General features: G+C 44.3%; 1 protein-coding gene across 1 annotated transcript in view; it reads right to left on the bottom strand.

The window, feature by feature from the left end:
• Positions 1-22287, bottom strand: part of LOC310782689 (dihydropyrimidinase-related protein 5-like) — a gene marked incomplete at its 3' end in the record, with an annotated part of 75185 nt that overhangs the window by 30951 nt on the left and 21947 nt on the right. The window contains exons 4-5 of the mRNA XM_083643414.1: positions 5654-5768; positions 5188-5337 (exon numbers count right to left, since the gene is read on the bottom strand). Of these exons, the coding sequence (XP_083499540.1) occupies positions 5188-5337; positions 5654-5768 (265 nt within the window). The remainder of the gene's footprint in view (positions 1-5187; positions 5338-5653; positions 5769-22287) is intronic.

Raw genomic sequence — 22287 nt, 5'->3', positions numbered from 1 at the left:
TTCAGTGGAATGCTGCTTCCTAAACCCTGACTGAAACTTGTCATAAATATTGTGCCGCTCTAGTACAGATGTAATTTGTTTGGCTACGACTTTCTCTAGGATTTTGGACAGCAGTGGTAGTTTGGAAATCGGCCTGTAATGTTTGTGCACAGCAGGGTCCAGGTTAGGTTTCTTTAAAGGAGAATTTTGGTTTTTTACACCACGGTCCTCATTTCCAGTTTAGAATATGATGTTTTACTCACCGAAATAGTTTTGCGTCATTCCGATGCCCAGGGAAGATTTTGAGCTCCGAGTACACTCTTCAAACAGGCTAGAACCGCTAGAACGTGAGCCCACGGGGCATTCTGCACGGCAGTGCACGCGCTCTCTAAATGACACTTTTTCTGTCAGATCACGGTTCATTATGGTTGTAAATATAATTATCTAGCTAATAGCTACAAGCTAGGCTAACAACAACACCGGAGTCAGCGTTGATCTGCCCCGGTGGGGTTACAGTGCGTATCGTCCCCCTTCTGTGGTTTCTCTGAAGAAGTGGTTTCACAGAGGGGGACGATACGCACTGTAACCCCACCGGGGCAGATCAACGCTGACTCCGGTGTTGTTGTTAGCCTAGCTTGTAGCTATTAGCTAGATAATTATATTTACAACCATAATGAACCGTGATCTGACAGAAAAAGTGTCATTTAGAGAGCGCGTGCACTGCCGTGCAGAATGCCCCGTGGGCTCACGTTCTAGCGGTTCTAGCCTGTTTGAAGAGTGTACTCGGAGCTCAAAATCTTCCCTGGGCATCGGAATGACGCAAAACTATTTCGGTGAGTAAAACATCATATTCTAAACTGGAAATGAGGACCGTGGTGTAAAAAACCGAAATTCTCCTTTAAGATGGGCTGGATAGTGGCGTGTTTGAGGTATGAAGGGACGCAACCCGATGACAGAGACAAATTAATAATATCTAAAACAGCAGGCTACAAGCTGTATGCTTGTAGCCTAGAGAGCGATCGATAGGAAGAAAGTGTATGAAGTTTAGCCCAGCAGCACTCAGATGTTTGATCATAGGTGCATTTTGAAATGACTGAGCACACAAGGCTCAAACTCAGAGATTCCGGTCGGGTAAATCCAAACACTTTTAAGGGCTTGATTTTTAAATTTTATTCAAACACTTTCACGCACTTTCCAGACCTGTGGCAAGCCTGGATAGAGAGGAAGAGAGAGAGAGAGAGAGAGAGAGAGAGAGAGAGAGAGGCAGAGGCAGAGGGTGAGGGAGAGGGAGAGAGAGGGTGAGGGAGAGAGAGAGAGGCAGAGAGAGAGAGAGAGAGATGGAGAGGGAGAGAGAGGGTGAGGGAGAGAGAGAGAGAGAGATGGAGAGGGAGAGAGAGGGTGAGGGAGAGAAAGAGAGAGAGAGAGATGGAGAGGGAGAGAGAGAGAGGCAGAGAGAGAGAGGGAGAGAGGGAGAGGCAGAGAGAGAGAGAGGCAGAGAGAGAGAGAGAGAGAGAGGGGGAGAGGGAGAGAGAGAGGGAGAGAGAGAGGGAGAGGGAGAGAGAGAGAGGCAGAGGGAGAGAGAGAGGGAGAGGGAGAGAGAGAGGCAGAGAGAGAGAGAGAGGCAGAGAGAGAGAGAGAGGGAGAGAGAGAGGGAGAGGGAGAGGGAGAGGGAGAGAGAGAGAGGCAGAGGGAGATAGAGAGGGAGAGGGAGAGGGAGAGAGAGAGAGGCAGAGGGAGAGAGAGAGGGAGAGGGAGAGGGAGAGGGAGAGGGAGAGGGAGAGGGAAAGGGAGAGGGAGAGGGAGAGAGAGAGAGGCAGAGGGAGAGAGAAAGAGAGAGAGAGAGAGAGAGAGAGAGAGAGAGTCTCCATTGGCAACTACACATCTGACCAAACCAAAATGACATGTGGGGTACCCCAAGGATCAATTTTAGGTCCTGTCCTGTTTAACCTTTATATGCTCTCTCTGGGCCTAATTATGCAAAAAAACAAAATAGCTTATCATAGCTATGCAGATGACACCCAACTCTACATAGCCCTCTCATCGGATGACTATGCCCCCATAGAGACACTGTGTCAGTGCCTTGCGCAAATTAATGATTGGATGTGCCAGAATTTTCTCCAACTTAATAAAGACAAAACAGAGATAATTGTCTTCGGCAAAAAAGAAGATAGGCTCAAAGTTACTGCTCACCTCGAATCCCTATCTTTGAAGCCAAAGGACCAGGTAAAAAATCTTGGCATTATTATTGACTCTGATCTAAATTTCAACTCCCACATCAAGCTTATAAGAAAATCTGCCTTCTATCATCTAAAAAATATAGCAAGGATTAGAGGCTATGGGCCCTATTCTCCCACAGGCCATCGGCGCTATTACGGGCCTTAACCGCAAAAAAAACGTGCCTTGCGCCTGTTTCGGGAAAATAGCAATAGGCTTTAGGCTGCCAAATGCGCTTTAGGCCGAATGGGCGTGGCGGAGTCCCTGAATGCGCCGAAGTGGGCGTGTCGGCGCTAAATACCGGCGTACTACTATCTTCCAGCCATCTTCCGACCTGGCCTACTTTTAGCGCTTTGCGCTTTTGAAAAGCAGGCCTAAAGCAGGATTCTGTGCACCGGGGACAGGAAAGTGAATGGAGAATACAATATATAGAAAAAAATACTTTAGAATACAATAGAATATAAGATTGCAACCCTTCTCAGGCTTTGGGTGAAGCTGTAATGCAGTTTCATAAATTTAGTTTAGGCTATCATAATAATCCCCATTTATGTGTAATATAGCTCTACGTTTTATTACCCCCCCCCCGAAATTAGCTAGGCTACTAATATTACTAATATTCCTAATTAATATGTATTATTATTTCATTCAGATAATTGACATTATAGGCATGTATATCGTTTAATGTGAGAGAAAGGGAGAGAGAAAGAAAGAGAGAGAGAAACTGATAAACTGTTGTGTAGCGCTTCTTCAAACCCCACTCTTCATTACAGCTATTCATTACAGAATTGTCTGTTGTATTTATTTTTTCTGTGTGCAAAGCATAGAAAGTTATAATTATTTCCAAATGTTTCCCCCGTCTGTGGCAGCGGAGCTGTCCGAGGTGCTGAACAAGCGCATCGCATAGACGGCCACCTGGGGCGGCTCACTCAGGCGGTCCAGGACTGGGCGCGGGGCGTCGGCGGGGTAATTCTCCTCCCCAAACAGTGCGCGATGGTACATTTGAACCTGAATGGATAGATGAATAAACAACTTAAGTAAAGAGTTGTTTTGTAGCTATTCAAAATGAATGGTGGACAGATATATCACCTGATTCGCCAGCACCATCTTCTCCTCAGCTGTGAATTTAGTGGATCGGTTTTGGTCTGCCATATTGATCACACTGCGCCAGCTGCTGCCAATCTGGCTTTTAAAGCCCCTCTGATTGATTACTGAAGATTTTATTGAGAATGAACATATTTGTCAGAGCCTGTGGGCAGGGGGTGGGGGGGACGCATATATAGGCCAAATAAAATACTATTACTCAATAATAAAATCCTGTAAATTAAATAGAATTAAGTTATCAGATCCAGTAAAAGTGATAGGTGTCATTCAGAGGATGTTGCATCGTGCAGTGGGGGAGGAGAGATAAAACGATTCTGGCCAAACTTTCATCTAATCTCATGACATCCAGCCATAGGCAATATTTTTTTCTATCAGATGCATTTAGAAATTATTTTCACTTTGGTCTTGCTATAGTGTAGCGTATTTACATGCTTGCAGTATTTTAACTGCAGTTAGATTGGTTTGAGAAGCATAATAATATGGAATAATAGCCTATATATGGAGATAGACAGACCGGATGAAGGGAGGGGGGGGCGGCGGAGCCCTTGGCTTTGTCTGGTTTTACCGGATTTGTCCAGGAATTGGAGCTTAAAAGGCAAGCGTGTGTCTCTTCCCTGCAATTCTCCAATGAGCGGACAATGCATAATTTTACGCTTAAAAGGCGTGGTTATAATGGTTGAGGCTGAGTTTAGCGCCGATACCAAGATATCAAGTGCGCCTTTCCACGCCCACTGCTTTGCGCTGCGGCTGGCGCTCGGCCTAGAAACTGCGCTGCTGCAACGATAGAGCCCTATATGTCCAAACAAGATCTTGAAAAACTAATTCATGCTTTCATTTCTAGCAGGCTAGACTACTGCAACAGTCTTTTCAATGGTCTTCCCAAAAAAGCTATTAAACAACTACAGCTCATTCAGAATGCGGCTGCTAGAGTTCTAACAAGAACCAAGAAAGCTGAACACATTACACCAGTTCTCAAATCCCTGCATTGGCTGCCAGTAAATCTTAGAATAGACTTTAAAATTCTGCTAATAGTTTACAAATCTCTCAACGGGTCAGGCCCACACTACATCTCTGAAATGCTTCTACACTATGAACCATCCAGATCCCTGAGATCTTCAGGCACTGGTCTACTAATTGTCCCGAGGACCAAATCAAAACATGGTGAAGCCGCGTTCTCACACTATGCCTCTCATAACTGGAGCAAACTCCCTGAACACATTAGATCTGCCCCTACTCTGCCTATTTTTAAATCTAAGCTAAATACCTTTATGTTTACTCTTGCTTTTAACTGCTACTAAACTACTGCCTCTCTCGGCCTGTAATTTTTAATTTTTTTTTCCTGTACATTTCCAACAAATGGACTGTACATGTAATAATAATACTGAAGAATGCCTTGTAACTTATTTAAAACAGAAATAATGTTTCATGTTTGTTAATTTGAGTATATATTTTAACTAAAACTGTCGGCTGTGTTTTTTATGTGTTTCTTATATGTGCATTGCTTTGCTGCTTGTTTTTTCGATTATTTTTTTGTAAAGCACCTTGAATTGCCTTTGTGTATGAAAGGTGCTATATAAATAAAATTTGACTTGACTTGACTTGAGAGAGAGAGAGAGAGAGAGAGAGAGAGAGATTGTGTTTCTGTGTGTGACAGCTGTCTCTGGATTCCATGCAATAGTCTTAACACAGGCATGCTGGCGGGCCCAGTCACAACACAACACAACACAGCATGTGTGTGTGTGTGTGTGTGTGTGTGTGTGTGTGTGTGTGTGTGTGTGTGCATGTGTGTGTGGGTGTTTGTGTGTGTGTGTGTGTGTGTGTGTGTGTGTGTGTGTGTGTGTGTGTGTGTGTGTGTGTGTGTGTGTGTGTGTGTGTGTGTGTGTGTGCGTGTACCTTGGTGCCGCTGTAGAAGTCGTCCTGGATGGCAGCGTTCATGAAGCTCTCCTCCAGATGCACGCTGGTGTCTATTCCGCCCGGCAACACCAGCTTCCCCGAGGCGTCAATCACCTTAGCCCCGCCCGGAATCATCAGCTCCTTCCCCACCTGCCACACACACACACACACACACACACACACACACACACACACACACACACACACACACACACACACACACACCTGGTGATGTCTGGACACAGATCTGATCTGATCACATGCAGATAGCAGTGCTGACAGACTGTTGATTTGTTTCTCAAATCAGATCTTTGTTGCATCATGTGCAGCTTCATATCGTTGAGTGATGAGTCACCCCGACAGCTGTGTGTGTGTGTGTGTGTGTGTGTGCGTGACTGCGTGTGTCTGTGTGTGAGTGTGTGTGTGTGTGTGTGTGTGTGTGTGTGTGTGTGTATGTGTCTGTTACCTGCTGAATGATGCCGTTCTCGATGTAGACGTCAGCTTCCTGGGTGAAGTCATCGTTGACCACCTTCCCTCCCTTGATGAGGATGCGCATGGAGCCCGCGTTGGCAGCCATCGTCCTGCAGAGGGACGAGAAGGGACATTTAGTGTTACATCGTGAAAAGTTTGTTGCACGACATATTTGGCGTCCTCGAGTGAGTGTGTTAGAGATAGATAGAATTCTGCGGTAAACACTGCATTTTTCTATTTTTGTTATTATTATTATTTTCAATTTTGGCATGATTTTGAGATGAGTAAATGTTCAGCTTCAGTCAAGAGACCAGCCTTCAGAAACCATAATTCAGTTATGAGTAGAAACATGTAGCTCATAAGTGGTTTGTGGGCGTGAATCAGTTCCACAGCTTTTGGTGCAGAAATGCTATAAAGATCATCTCTGAAGGGAAGAAGAGAGTCATAAACTGTTGTGTTATAAAACAGAGAGGAGTACTAAGCTGCCTCTGATGAGGGGGAACCATGTGTTTTTATTCACCTAAATCTGCTCGTCTGCTGACCTTCACTTTCCAGCTCCTGGCACACATTCTGTCTCTCTCTCTCTCTCTCTCTCTCTCTCTCTCTCTCTCTCTCTCTCTCTCTCTCTCTCTCTCTCTCTGGACTCAGACAGGAAACTTTCTCAGAGCTTTTAGCCTGCCGGCCGCCCTATCAAATATTAACAGCTGATCTATAATTCACAAATCTATGATCCACCTGGATATGACTGTTCCCAGTGAGCAGCAGGGATCTGATGGAAAAACTGCAAAGGAAAAAGTGTGCGTGCCATTTGCTTTGATACCGTGGTTTATAGCATGGGTGAATACTCGATTCTGATTGGCTGCAGGGCGTCCATTAATTTCTAATAATGGACACCTAGTAAGTAGTCCAAACTGTCTATTCCCCCTTTCTGAGTTAATGAGCTCGGATAGTCAGTCCCTCTGATCTTACTGGTACTTTGTATCACATGAGCCAGGGGTCTTCAGACTTTTTCAGCACAAGGAGCCTTTGGTCGATAGAGAAACAGAGCAGGGAGCCCCTACGATAAAATAATAATAATAATAATATTGTGTCACATTTTAAGCATGGCCTATAATAACATCAGGATATCAGCATTGACAATTATTTATTTTTAATAGATTACATTAAAAAGGCAAGAAGGAGGAAACAACGTGTTTCACATTATTGCTTCATCAGATTCACTTTGTAAATCAATTTTGTTCCAAAGTAGCTTATTATTGCCCATAATGCTTGGAGCTTACTCATTATTAACTCATTGAGTGCCAGCCACTTTTGGAGAACGGACACTCCCAGTACCAGAGTTTCAGAGCGTTTTCAGTGATTTCTCGAGGCCCACAGAATATTGTGTGATATTACTATGTAAACACCGAACACGCACAAAGAACGAGGAGACTCTATTGTATCATCAGCAAAAAAAAATGTATTGATACCATTTGCCGTTCTTTAGTTATGAGCCGGAGAAGATAGGTTGTTTTCAGCAAAAACAGGCGTTTCAAATTAGAAGCTGAGATATTCAGCCTTTTGTGAAATGAAGCATTTCAAGCACATTCACTGACTCTGAAGCTAATATTTTCTGATGTAGTGATGTGGTGTAGTTGTGTGGTGCCCTGCGTGCCCCACCCCCCTCCCCCCCCCCCCCCCCCCCCCCAGCTGCAAACTCCTCCCCACACTAACACACAGCCTCACGCACCCAGCGTCTATTTTCGGAGTGCTCCGTTTTTGTGCGCCGGCTCCCAGCGCGACACCGAAAAGCCAAACCGGACTGCTGAGAATGGTTTGGCCCTTCGGCGTCGGGTGCTGCTTTTCTGGCGGCTAATCGTGTGGAGAAACTATGCAGCAGAGACAGAGGATTGACTGCTGTTCGCAGCCAACGTCAGCTCCAGCCAGAGCAATCTATATGGCTCTGGCTGCAGCATGCATCGGTTTCTCTTTCATCACGGGGCTTTTTCCTGCTGTTTTCCTGACCTTTCTCTAATCTGGAGAGCACTGTCGCCACCTAATGAGTCCGTAAAATAGGTTATACACCTTCCATAGCTACAATATTTATACAGGAGATGCCTGAGGCTTTGATCCACGTCCCACCGTCAAAAAACGCATTTGACGCCGATCGACGTCATTGGCACTCAACGTTACTATTTACTTTGACGCCGATCGTTAATATATATATATATTTTTTTACTTTTCACAAACTACTTTGACAAAAAAATGGCGGACCCCCTGCACTACCTCTGCGGACCCCCTGGGGGTCCCAGACCCCCTGTTGAAGACCACTGACATAAGCGATCATGTCACATCCCATTCACTATTCAACTCTTCACGTCAGACTGTGGCCTACAGTAGGCCTACACAAGACTCATCAAAATGTGTTTGTGGAAATCTTGATCAAATTTTGGGGATAATGATTGGCTGGATGGATAGCTAGTGTTGTTGTTAAAAAAATACTGTCAATTTATATTTACTGATTGTCACCCGTACACAATGTTATTGACTTTGAAACTTGCTAGCATAACATTAGCTTTCTGGCTCATAGCTGCTCATCCTATTTACTGGAGTATAGTGAACTTTATGGGATGGTAATGAGTGTTCCAGGTATTAGTCAAACCCTCAGATGTTGCCCAAGGAACCTATAAAGAAGGAAAAGACAACACATGCCACAGCATTCAAATTTCTGCAGTTGGGGACAGTTCTATTGAAGTGAATGGGGCGGCCATGGCACAGTTAGTAAGTCCCACTATAAAGCATAAATGCGTCGATCAGATGAAAGAAAACACTATTATGTAGTTGGACCTACCCCACTCGGTCCTGTATCATGATGTGGTTACTGTAGCTATTCTAGCTGTATTTTGGACCAAACAGGGGCTTGAGTTCAGCTATATGCAGCTGCTGGACAGATCCAGAATCTGTTTGGAGACCAATAATAAGGAAAAGAAGCACACATTTAGATAATAAAATAAGATCAGTCAACATCACATAAGGTGAAACGACACAGATGGTTTATAGTGGGACTTACGTTAAGTCCCACTTACGGTTATGGGGCGGGCAGGGTACGTCACTTACCCTGCCCGCCCCATTCACTTCAATAGAACTGACCCCAAAGTCTGACCCAAATGCAAAATCCAAATGCTCTGTGACGTGAGTGATGTCTCTTCCTTCTTTCTAGGATCCTTGGTGTTGCTGATTGCAAAATGCACAAACATAAATGAATGGTCTTAAATGGTTCTCTTTGTCGAGTGACCATGGTATAAACAGGAAGTGACCATGGTATAAACAGGAAGTGACCATGGTATAAACAGGAAGTGACCATGGTATAGACAGGAAGTGACCATGGTATAGACAGGAAGTGACCATGGTATAAACAGGAAGTGACCATGGTATAAACAGGAAGTGACCATGGTATAAACAGGAAGTGACCATGGTATAAACAGGAAGTGACCATGGTATACACAGAAAGTGACCATGGTATAAACAGGAAGTGACCATGGTATAAACAGGAAGTGACCATGGTATAAACAGGAAGTGACCATGGTATAGACAGGAAGTGACCATGGTATAAACAGGAAGTGACCATGGTATAAACAGGAAGTGACCATGGTATAAACCGGAAGTGGTCATGTTATAGACAGGAAGTGACCATGATATAAACAGGATAATACCTGTTGTCCATTAACTAGGGATGTCACAATATATCGTCCCACAATATATCGCGATATCAAAACGTGACAATATGTATCGTTGAGATGAAATCTCATATCGCGAGAAAAAGAAGCTGAACATGGTGTCACTGATCTGCATCTGATTGCATGCTCGCTCTCCTTTTCATTGCGTTGTTTGAACAGATGAGGGACGTTACAGACACGGAGGATGAAAATGGTGAAATTACTCAAATTAGCGTGGAGGATGCCCCCTCAACTTACAAATCGATCGCAAAAAAATATGGTTAAAATATCGTATTGTTATCGTGAACCCAATATCGTGTATCATATCGTATCGTGAACTGAGTGTATTGTGACACCCCTACCATTAACTCGTGGTAATGGGCACCTCATCAGGCATGACCCCTGATATGATCCCTCTCCTTGTCCCTCCTCTTTTACTCTACTGATCTTTAGATGTGGACGACAACATCAAATATAAAATACACTGAAGACTATCGATCCCTGAGGGCCAAAAGATGAGCTTAATTACATACAATTCTCTTGTATCGAATTAATTTAATCCTCAAGCATTTCTATGTATGCATTTTCTCCCCCCCCCCCAGTGTCAGCAGTCTCAGGCTATGCAGCAGTGCATGTGGCTCCATCGTGGTTCTGTTCTCACATAGGGAGCGTGAAAAAGCCCTGACATGTTTGAGTGTTCATGAAGCAGTGGCTGGTGGTTTTATTGAGTGTTCATGAAGCAGTGCCTGGTGGTTTTATTGAGTGTTCATGAAGCAGTGGCTGGTGGTTTTGGGTTGTCTGCTTATTCCAAGCTGATCCATGGATCTTCAATGGGAATGTTGCACTCACTCACATGGAGAAGGCTGTGATAGTGGATGTGGCTTAAAGGGACAGCTCACCCTAAAATCCAAAATACATATATTCCCTCTCACCTGTAGTGCTATTTATCCATCTATATCATTTTGGGATAGTTGCCTGAGGTTTGGAGATATCGGCCGTAGAGTCTCTGCCTTCTCTCCAATCCAATGGAACTGGATGGCACTCGGCTTGTGGTGCTCAAAGCGCCCAAAACTCAACAGCATTGTCTCTTTCCAGAAATCATGACCCGGTTACTCAAGATAATCCATAGACTTTGTTGTGAGCAGTTTCATGGAGGAACTATTTTCTTTTGTAGGAACTAGCTAGCAGCTAGGGAGTGTAGTTTGGTTTTTTGGATTTTAGGGTGAGCTGTCCCTTTAAGAGCCAATGTTCCACTTTACTCCAGTTCACACAGGAAGAAGTTGTGTTCATGTGTGCATTCTGCATGGATGGCTGTATGCAACACACACACACACACACACACACACACACACACACACACACACACACACACACACACACACACACACACACACACACTCAACTCAAACAGATGGGGGGATGGAGAGAGAGAGACAGAGAGGATGAAGAGAGAGAGAGGAGGCTAAACAAAATCAGCAGCCTGGCATGATGGGACTGAAATGCACCCAAAGTGGTGGGGCAAGGTTGGGCAGAATGTTGCACCTAAAGGAACCCCCCCCCCTAGGACCCCCGAGTGTGTGTGTGTGTGTGTGTGTGTGTGTGTGTGTGTGTGTGTGTGTGTGTGTGTGTGTGTGTGTGTGTGTGTGTGTGTGTGTGTGATGGCGGGGGGTTGTAGTATGTAAAGCAGCGCCCTAAGGCCTAGCAACCAGAACAGAAGATTTGTTTCCCAGGAGACGGGCCCTGGAGAGGGCTTTCAGTGGGGGGGGAGCCTACACATACAAACACACACACACACACACACACACACACACACACACACACACACGCACGCACGCACGCACGCACACACACACACACACACACACACACACACACACACACACACACACACACACACACACACACACACACACACATCATGGTATGGCTAAGCATACTAAACACCAATGCTGATTTACCATTTGTACTGCATATTGTTAACAAACACAGCTGAATATGAGGGTGCACATTCCCCCATTGGTTTCACTACAAAGGCCTCCCATCCCCCGAGCCAATCAAGAACAAGATGCCCCTCCCCCGAGCCAATCAGGAACAAGATACCCCTCCCCCGAGCCAATCAGGAACAAGGTTCAAGTGATCCATCATCATAGACAAACGATGTGAATTTAGCAACATAAAGCCTGAAATGAATAGGCTAAATAAGATAAAGTCATTTTTAAAACAGTTTAAGAGCGCGAGGAAGAACTTCATGTCTTTTGGTTCTGCTTGTGGGCACAACGGGCCCTATCGTCGCAAAAGCGGTCATTTTGTGAAAGAGGTTTATTGTTAAGGCAGCCTCTGTGCCAACTGAAAGGATGGCTTCCGTATTGCTGGCAGAGTCAACTATCCTCTCATATTAACATCTCTTCGTGGGGCACTCAGGTAGCTGTCCCTGCCTACCAACATGAGGGTTGCAGGTTCGAGCCGTGTTACAGTAGGCTACCTCTGGCTTGGTCAGGCGTCCATACAGGAACACTTGGCTGTGTCTGTGGGTGGGAAGCTGGATTACAGGTATGTGTCCTGGTCGCGGCACTACCACCTCCACTTACTCAGGTTTTTTGTATCCGGATGTTATCTGGATAATGGCCACATTTAAAAAACTAGGTGTAAATGGGGTGTAAGAGATCTGAACACAATGTGAGCCAGACTCCAGATGTGGTCAGGCAGATCTGATTACATCCTGATCAGTAACATGCGCTTTTCCTTATCCAATAATAAAGCTTTTCAACATTGCTGCACCACATTATGAATTTAGACGTTTCTTATCTTCTTATTTCATCTTACTGAGCTTAGCTGTATTTTTTTTATCTGAATTAGAAGAGAGAGAGAGAGAGAGACACACACACACACACACACACACACACACACACACACACACACACACACACACACACACACACACACACAGAAACAGACAGAGAGACAAGCAGACATTTCACAGTTCCCTAACAAATTGGATGGCAGCCTGGTTGCCAGAATAACAAGTCACATTTATACATTTCAATCCACAGATACATAGAATAGAAAGTGAATGTGAAGCAAACTTTCGTTGCACATCACGTTTGTAGATACGTCTATCAACGTTCTACACCTCATAGTTTGAGTCGATATCTCGTCATAAACGCTGGGGTAGCTGGCTGGGGGCGTGGTCAGGGTGGGGTAAATCCGCCCGTTGTCCTCATTCAGCATAGTTAGCATAAACCTCATTAGCTGCTAGCCCAGCCCAGGCAGACACGATCAGGGATTTAACCCCCGTAGTAAACGCACATCTGAACAGACGTCTATGTACCTGCTCTAGAATCCCCAAACCTGTAGTAAAGAGATGTAGCACAGTCCTTTGGTGAGTCAGCCCATTGAGATATATGTAGTTCTAACGTAAGTTCAGTCAGAAAGACTATAATCTGCACTTTACACTTCCTCAGTTCACTTATCATTTCTCCTCCCCTTCAAATCTGCTCACATGCTCAAAATAGCCTGTCAACTTCCGGGCTTCAATTGAATAATCAGCTGTTTGCCGCCTGGTCTCTATTATCCAATAGCATAGCGTCACATCACCTCTCACCCCCACACACCTCCATTGTAAGCCTATCACATTGCTTTCCACCCCTCATCGTAAGCCTATCACATTGCTTTTCACCCGTCATCGTAAGCCTATCACATGGCTGTTGTCCTCTTTAAATATGCTTGTTTCTATTCATTCAGCCTCCCAACCTTGCTGCTGACAGTCTCACACCCTCCACCTCTCCTTCTCCACCCAGTCTTCACAGACCCATCAGATTCTTCAGTCTGAAGAGTCTCATCAGCTTCAGAAGGAGAGGCATCACCATCACCATCACCAGTATCTAGACTCTACAGGGGGATATATCTGGCTGCTGCTCATGGCTGATGCAGCTCTATCTCAATATCTCCCTGTGCTGTCTACGTGCCAAAGACTATTAACAATACCTCATTCTCATCATATTTTCTGTAATGCATCATTGATTCACTATTGTAATAAATATGATTTTATTCATTCTCTGGTCTCTAGTCTCTCCTGATTGAAATGGTTTTTTTTACCCCACCCGCACTTCAAACCAAACGGTTCAGATATATTTAGAAACAGGAGAGACCACCGAACATTTCACTCAGACCAAAACATAAAATAATTGCGGATTTAAAGAAAAAGTTTTTTTTTTTAGTTTTGGTCCCAGTGAAATGTTCTATGGTCTCTCCCGATTCTAAATATAGCTGAACCGTTTGGTTTGAGCAAGTACAACTATTTTTATAAGCATTTTACGAAATGTCTATGGGAAAGTAAATGGCGGATGAAAATCTCTGGTACAGTGCTGAAGCAGGAAGTGACGTTCACTTTGCCTCTCTATGTGACTGAACAATATGTGCTACTATAAAGCAGGCGAGACGTCCATCAGTCAGATGTCAAACTCACGATGCACCATGATATCGCCGGTAAAGGCTTTCGGCCGACAAAATTATGCTTTATTTAGGACCAAATGCTCCATGCTTCACTAACTGCTGGATCCTTTTGTTTGAAAGAAAATATTACATGAATTAAAAAAATATGGCACGAGGGCAAAATGTGTGAATATATCGGCAATCAGTCAAAAGAGTAGGAAAATATCCACGTCTCAGATATCGACAAAAAAAATCCAATATTCTGCATCCCTAGCTTAAACACGCATGAACGCACAGACACACACAGACACACACACACACACACACACACACACACACACACACACGCATGCACGCGCACACACACACACACACACACACACAACACACACGCGCGCGCTTGCACGCACACACACGCACGCACGCACGCACGCACGCACGCACGCACGCACGCACACACACACACACACACACACACACACACACACACACACACACACACACACAGGGAGCTTTATACAGTAGGTCCATGGATGAATAAGCCATTAGTGAATCAGACACAGATAAACATACAACAACTAACTAGGGCATCACACACACACACACACACACACACACACACACACACACACACACGCACACACACACACACACACACACACACACACACACACACACACACACACACACACACACACACACACACACACACACACACACACACACACACCTCCTCGACACAACATGGCGTGTTGTGTGGGTGGAGTTTACCTCTCTTCCTGTTTGACTTTCATCTTAAGAAGTTGCCTAAAGAAGACATTTTATTAAGTGAACAAAAGACTCAATTCCCCCAATATTTCCTTGTTTTTTCCTACTTAAATTGAGGCCAAATTAGCAGCCGTGATGTAAACAACCCTCAAAAGGAGGGATTTAAATCAGCATGTTTGATGCATGTCTGATTTAAATCAGCATGTTTGATGCATGTCTGATTTAAATCAGCATGTTTGATGCATGTCTGATTTAAATCAGCATGTTTGATGCATGTCTGATTTAAATCAGCATGTTTGATGCATGATGCATGGTAATGTGTCTGCCATTCTCTCATTAGGATGCGTTCTAGTTAATTAAAGTGAGGTGAAATTCCTCGTTTTGCTCAAGGAACCTATAAAGAAGGAAGAGACATCACTCACATCACCGCGTTCAAATTTTGCATTGGGCCAGACTTTAGGCGGGACTGACGTGAGTGATGTGATGTCTTTTCCTTCTTTATAGGTTCCTTGGTTTTGTTGGAGGTGGAGGACTCCCCGGAACCCCCTCGAGGACCCCCAGAGGCCTCAATGCCCCTTTGAGATGCAAAACAGGTCTGCATGCAATGTCCTTTGCAGCCAACAGAGGGCTCCCTTCATGTGTTTACATCTTTTTGGCTAAGGCATGCTAAAAAAAAAGAGGGGTGCCAGATTCCTTTCCATCCCCCATTCTGTCCACAAGCCCTTTGCCTTTTACCCAGTGACACACACAAAGCACGCAGCAGAGTCTGGGTTTGTACGCATCATAACTGACTCCAGACCCTCATCATCACATACAAAACATACAAAAATCCCATTGACTTTTACACATACAAACCGGAAGTACTACTTCCGGACTCATTCCTATTCGATTTCATTTACAAGAAGTTAACGCAATAGTGTCACTGTAGTGACTCACTGGAAGCAGGCTGCAGGTCTAAGCTCTGCCATTGGCTCTGACCATTTCAGTCGGAGCGAAGGGAAATCCTTTTCTGCTCCCTGTGTGTCTCTCAAATGCCTCAAACAACAACGCAAGCTAGCAAGCTAGCAACCTAGCAAGCTAGCAAGCTACACGCTGAAAATGGCAAATTTCGCGAAAGATTTGGATTGTGCAATAAAGCAGGCCTGCTTGGTATTTTCGGTGGATGGTTGTAAAGATAACAGAGCCTTTCCCCCCCCCCCACTACCAGAGTGAGAGTAAGAGCAGCCAGACTATTGTGAGAGCAAAATTATTGATTGATTGCTTATTAATTGGTTGTTGATCATTATCGACTCTGTTCCATAATGATCTATGGCTCTCTCCTAAGATGTCATGATCAACAACCAATTAATAAGCAATCAATCAATCATTTTGCTCTCACACTATCTCCTGCCCGGGTACAGTGCGAAACGGAGAGATAGTCTCACTGTTCTCTCTCAACCTTTTTCCTATTAAGGAACCCTAATTTACTACACATCCACGAACCCCCATTTCATGATTTTTTTCCCTCTCTGACCTAAATCTGAGAATATAAATCATAGTCAGATATGATTTTGTCCATAATTCCATGACTGTCTGTATTGTAGGTACAGTATGAGATAAATTATCAGAGATTATAAAACGGCTCTCTCAAATCAAGCAATCTGATTGGTTCACAGCCATTGTATAAATCCAATAACCCACTCCAATAACCCATGGCCATGGGTTATTGGTTGCCATGGCAACTCTCTTACTAAAAGCCTTTGGTTACCTAAAAAAAACAAATGGCGGAGACAGCTGTCAGATCCTTGTGAATCGATCTTCGCTTATAACTTTACTAATACTTCGCAGAAAATTATGTTTTGGACAAGAATAGACGCGGGCTAATGTCTTCTTTGCAAAAAAAAGGCTGTTAACCCCGCATTTAACCCCGTAACGTTAGCTGGTGTCGGGCTTTGCAGAAAGCACTCAGCTTCTCAGCAAGCGCTGAGAATGCAGCGCTGCGCTCGAGCTGCCTGTCGGGCTTTCCAGAAAGCTCTCAGCTTCTCAGCAAGCGCCAGGATTGGCCAATGTCAACTTCAGTCTCGAGAACGATCCAATCAAATCACCCGCACGTTCTTGCGATCCCGCCTTACAGTAGTGTTTCAACTGACTCTATCAGAATACCATGCCAGTCGGACTTATAGTATTATTATTATTATATTATTATACTTGGAAACCGTTTTATAAAAGCAATATAGCACTCGAGCTGCGTGGTGTTGTGGCATATATCACGCTGCTCAGCAGTTATCAGCTGATCAGCGGGATATATTCGCCACAACACACTGGCTCTCATGCTATATTGCTTAAATATATGACCAAAACGGTCATTCTTTGTATATTCTCTAATTGAGTTAACTTCTTGACAATGAAATAAAGGTGAGGTTTAACATTTCATCAATTTGCTGGGGACCCGCTGAAATGCCTTCATGGAATCCCTGGTGGTCCCCTGACCCCATGTCGACAACCACTGACCTACCTGTACAATATAGCCAGCCATGAACTAAACCATGTGACAATATTCTCAGAATAGAAATAAAATCATATGAAAATATTTTCAGGTTAGAGACAAAATCTCATCAAGTGGGGGGGGGGGGGGGGGGGGGGTGTCTATGGCTGAATTAGGGGTCCATTATGAGAAAGATAACAATCACTATATAGCCTACGAATAACAGACTTGCATAACGGCCAGCACGCACGCACGCACGCACGCACACACACGCACACGCACACACACGCACACGCACACGCACACACACACGCACACACACAATCACGCACACACACACACGCACGCACACCTCGCCCGCATTTCGACGCCCAAGCGAACAATAAGCGATATTTGCTTATTTTCAGACATATTGGCCTATAGGCACTTTATCAACACATCATTAATTGAAAATCACATTGTGCCAGTCAGATAGCCTTTACCTACCCAGCATCCCCTCACTGGCTCGTTACAGAGCTTGCACGGATGCAGACCAATCCACCCCTAAAGGCAATAAGACTCAATAAAACATGAAAATATATAATACCAGGAGGGAACCAGAAACAATATCCCACATCTGTTTATAGCCTGCGGCTAGAGAGCGAAATAGTAACCCTGTCATTGTAATTGTAATAGCCTGTAGTAGAATGATAACAGTCATTCCACTCCTGTCAGCACAAACTGAAGGATCTTTAAGATCATTCAATGATTATAGCTAATAGCTATAATCATGTTTATTTTAATCTTACCCGTTTTCCAGATTCCCCAAGTCCTCAGCAAGCAGGCAAGCAGACAGGCAGACAGGCAGCAGCGCAGCCTCTCTCCACTCAGACAGCTGGCACAGTGCGAGCCGCAGATGCTGCTTCTCTCTGGCCGGAGTCTGACAGGGCAGGCAGCAGCCAATCACACGCCGTTTGAACCCGAGCGACGGGAAATACTACCCTATGGGAGGAAGGAAGCCGGGGACGAGACCCTCCCCTTTCTGGTACACAGGGGCGTGTCTTGTCTCCAGGGGAATATGCTGCCTTCAGGTGCCTGTCGGAAATATGGCACTTATGACATGACATGAGGAACAAATAGGGACTGTGACATTTACAATGTCCAGACTGAGGTGGACAGTCAGTAACTAAGTACATTTACTCGAATACTGTGCCGTTAGTAGTAGCCTATACCATTTATGCTACTTTATACTACTACATTTCAGAGGGAAATATTGTACTTTTTACTCCACTATGGGCTATTTGAAAACGTTTAGGCTACTAGTATCCTAACTTTGCAGATTCAGATTATTAATAGAAAATATGATCAACTAATAAATTGTGGTGTATTATTCTAGATTACTCTTAGATTAGTATTTAGATTACTCTAGTCTAAAACTACTCTTACTATAATGGATTATCCAGCAGTATATAAAGTAGTGGAAATCAGCGCCACCTATCAGCCTATCAGCTGCAACATAAAAGTGATGCTTACATATTAATGCAGCAATAGTTATAATTCAATAATATATATAATACATACTGTATTATTCTGAAATGGGCCACTCTGCATGAGATCTTTTACTTGTGTTGCTTTAAGTGGGAAGCTAAGCAGGTCTGGCCTAGGATACTCCTTGGATGGGAGACTGGTGCTGGAAGTGGTGTTGGAGGACCAGTAGGAGGTGCTCTTCCCTCTGAGTAGTCTGGCAGTGCCAGCCGTAGATGATAGGCTATCTCCTCCATCACTGAAAGCTGGTGGGTCTGACTACGTGAGATAGGGTGAGAGTAGAGTACAGGGGTGATGTATTTTTGTAGGCTTACCCAGAAGTCCCTGCACTTCCTGGTTCTTACGTATGAAAGTCAATGGGATTTTTCTGGGGATTACGGTTAAATGCAGGAAAAATAAGGTCTGTGGTTAAGAAAGGTTTATGAAACTGTAACACTTTATAATAACGTTCAGTCGTAAGTAGTTTATAAGCCTTTAGTTAATGATGAACTAATCACTTACAAAACATGAATATACATTTGTAGATGATTAATAAATGTTATGTTAACATACAAATGTGTTGTAAGTCATCTATAAACCTTTAGTAAATGAAGTGTTCCTCACATGTTGTAAATGATGTGTTAATTTACAATTCATTTACAAGGCTTTCTGCATCCCCTAATCTAAAGTGTAAACCATTCATCACACATAAATGTGTTACATACAAGGAGGTAGCTCTGTTTGTCCAAATTGAAGCCAATGCGGAAGTGTCCTCTTTGCCTGCAGGGGGCGACCCATTGGTTTCTAGACTTCTGTTTTTAAGCCTCAAGTATGGCCTCAGTAAACACTTTCCTAATGTGTTTATGGTCTCAATCACTAGTTTCAGATATGTTGCAGACTATGTTTCGGGGCGTGATTGACAGGTCGCTTGTCCACTGATCACACAGCTCACCGATGACGGACCGATAGCAGGCCGTGCTCTGTGGGAAACCCCTGGACTTGTGTCGAGATCCAAGATGGCAATGGCCAAAATGCCATGTCAGGCGTCAAAAAACAGAAGTCCACAGACCAATGGGTCCACAGACCTGTAGTCCATTCAAAAGAATGCAGGTTTAAGTACACTTCCGCATTGGCTTCAATTTTTTCCCCCATTTACGCTTCAAAATCATAAAAGTGGTCCGCATTTGTGAAGATTATCTTGCTGAACACAAACTTTGAAGTTTCATAAACTTTTGTTTACCACAGACCTTGCATTTAACCGAAATCCCCATGCAAAAATCCGATTGACTTTTACACCTAGTTAGTGCTAACATCCAGCGCTTCTGGACTCATTGCTGCTTACTCTATAATAAGAGGAGGTATACTGTTAAGGGTGTCAATTTAAATTGAGCAGCAAAACATCCAACCCACACTGACCACCAGGGGCCACCATCCTCTTCCTCATGTTTTCTTTTCTCATCTTCTCATAGAGCAGCTGTTTCCTCCTGCGTTCAGATATACCTACTAAACATGGCTACAACCCTTTGATGAAAACAGGATGAAGGCCTCAAGCATAGCGACTGATTTATTATTACAAGCCTTGAGACCTCATTTAGACAATTAGCTGTTGCGTTTACAGGAAATACATAACCTACTAATATTTTTTTTCTTCCGACCCCCCCCCCCCCCATCCTCTGCCGATCTGGGAGAGCCGTAGACTAGCACCATGCTTCCGCTGACACATGCGCAGTTGCCAGCCGCTTCTTCTCACCTGACAGCGGGGAGCTTCACCAGCAGGACGTAGCACGTGGGAGGATCACGCTATTTCCACCAGATCCCCTTCCGCCCCGAACAGGCGCCCCGACCGACCAGAGGAGGCGCTTGTGCAGCGACCAGGACACATACCCCTAATCCGGCTTTGCAGACACAGCCAATCGTGCCTGTATGGACGCCCGACCAAGCCGGAAGTAACACGGGGGCGCGAACCTGCGACTCTCGTGTTGGTAGGCAGGGAATCTACCACTATATGCTCCCCGGATGCCCGTATTAATACAAACTTAACCAGCAAGCATATAGCTGTGGACATTTGTTTTTTCCAAGAGATAAACAATGTATTCACTGTCTCACTCAATTCAGTAAATTCAATCCCAGGAACAAGGTTAAGCAACTTTGTTCTAAAAATCCTGCTGATATTCAGAGATCAGCAACATGTTTCTTCAATGATTCTCAAATCTCTTCATATCAAAGACCCCATTTAGAACCCATTAGAGCCACTTGAAGAGATTTTGTCTCTCAGACCCAAAATTGAGAATATTTTTTATTGTTAGATATTTTTTGCACAACTATTTTTATTTTATTATTTTAGGTAGAGGTAACTGAAACTATGATCAAAACAGTCGTTCCTCTACATTCTCTTTATTGTTCTTGTAAATGAAATAAAGGTGAAGTTTCACATTTAAAGTCCCTGGAAACCAGAAATATTTCTTTATTATTTAGCATTTTGAGTTCATCACATCACAGGACCCTATGTTAATAAGCCACCAGCCAAATTTGAACGATGATGAACGTCGCAAAGTATATAAATTTAGGTTTGACAGGTGTGGCAAAACGCATGAGAATCGATTATTTTTTAGAGTGTATTTTCTCCCGCGGAATGTGTGGGCGTGTCCCGTCTGCAGCAGGTTTTCCGAGAGAGAGAGAGCGCGAGACAGAGGGGGGAGGGAAAGAGAGAAAGAGAGATCGACGTGTGTGTGTGACTGTGTGTGTGTGTGTGTGTGTGTGTGTGTTTGTGTGTGTGAGAGAGAGTAACCTCGCGTCAGCAGCCTGTGTGTCTCTCTCTGTGCTCTCTCTCTCACTAGTCCCGAGAGAGAGAGAGGGGGAAGGGAAAGAGAGAAAGAGAGATCGACGTGTGTGTGTGTGTGTGTGTGACTGCGTGTGTGTGTGTGTGTTTGTGTGTGTGAGAGAGAGTAACCTCGAGTCAGCAGCCTGTGTGTCTCTCTCTGTGCTCTCTCTCTCACTAGTCCCGAGAGAGAGAGAGAGAGAGAGAGGGGGAGAGAGAGAGAGAGAGAGAGAGGGAGAGGGAGAGAAGCATAGCGCTCGCACACAGAGTGGGAGGCAGACGGACAGCGAGGGAGCGCTGTCACTGGGGGCAAAGAACGGACAAAAGGAGGGTGGGTGCGGATTGCGCGCGTGTACAAAGGTTATATAGAGCTTATGACGTCATAAGCTCCTGCGTTTTAGCACCTCGCGCACTGCTGTCTTCAATGAGGAAGTACTTTGTAGAATCTTGTAGAAAAGTGTCGATTTTAAGGCTTTGGGTTGAAAGTAATGTATAATAATTTCGGAGGCACAAAATTACTAACATAAGACCCTAAATAACATAGTTAGAACGTTTTTGTGGATTTTGGTTTCCAGGGACTTTAATCAATTTGCTGGGGACCCCACGGAACCCATTCATGGACCCCTGGTGGTCCCCTGACCCCACATTGAGAACCACTGACCTACAACACCAAACATCTTTATTGTGGATTGAATTAGGGGTCCATGATATGAAAAAGATTAGAAAGCGGAATTCTCCTTTAACGTCTTGTAAATATATGATCAATAATGCAATAACAATTCATCAATTTGCTGGGGAGCCCCAGGAACCCCTGGAGCTCCACGGACCCCACGCTGAGAAGCACAGCCATGAGACATACACTGAAATAGATTGAGACACGGGTAATACTGCGCCTTTAGGCTAAAACACATGAAACAGTCCTTTTTTTTTATTCACGGTTCATTTCTTAC

The sequence above is a fragment of the Poromitra crassiceps genome (genome assembly GCF_964638095.1).
Source record: "Poromitra crassiceps genome assembly, chromosome: 9".
Taxonomy (NCBI): domain Eukaryota; kingdom Metazoa; phylum Chordata; class Actinopteri; order Beryciformes; family Melamphaidae; genus Poromitra; species Poromitra crassiceps.
Note: the sequence above shows the minus strand (reverse complement) of the source record. Positions and strands in the feature narration are given on the sequence as shown.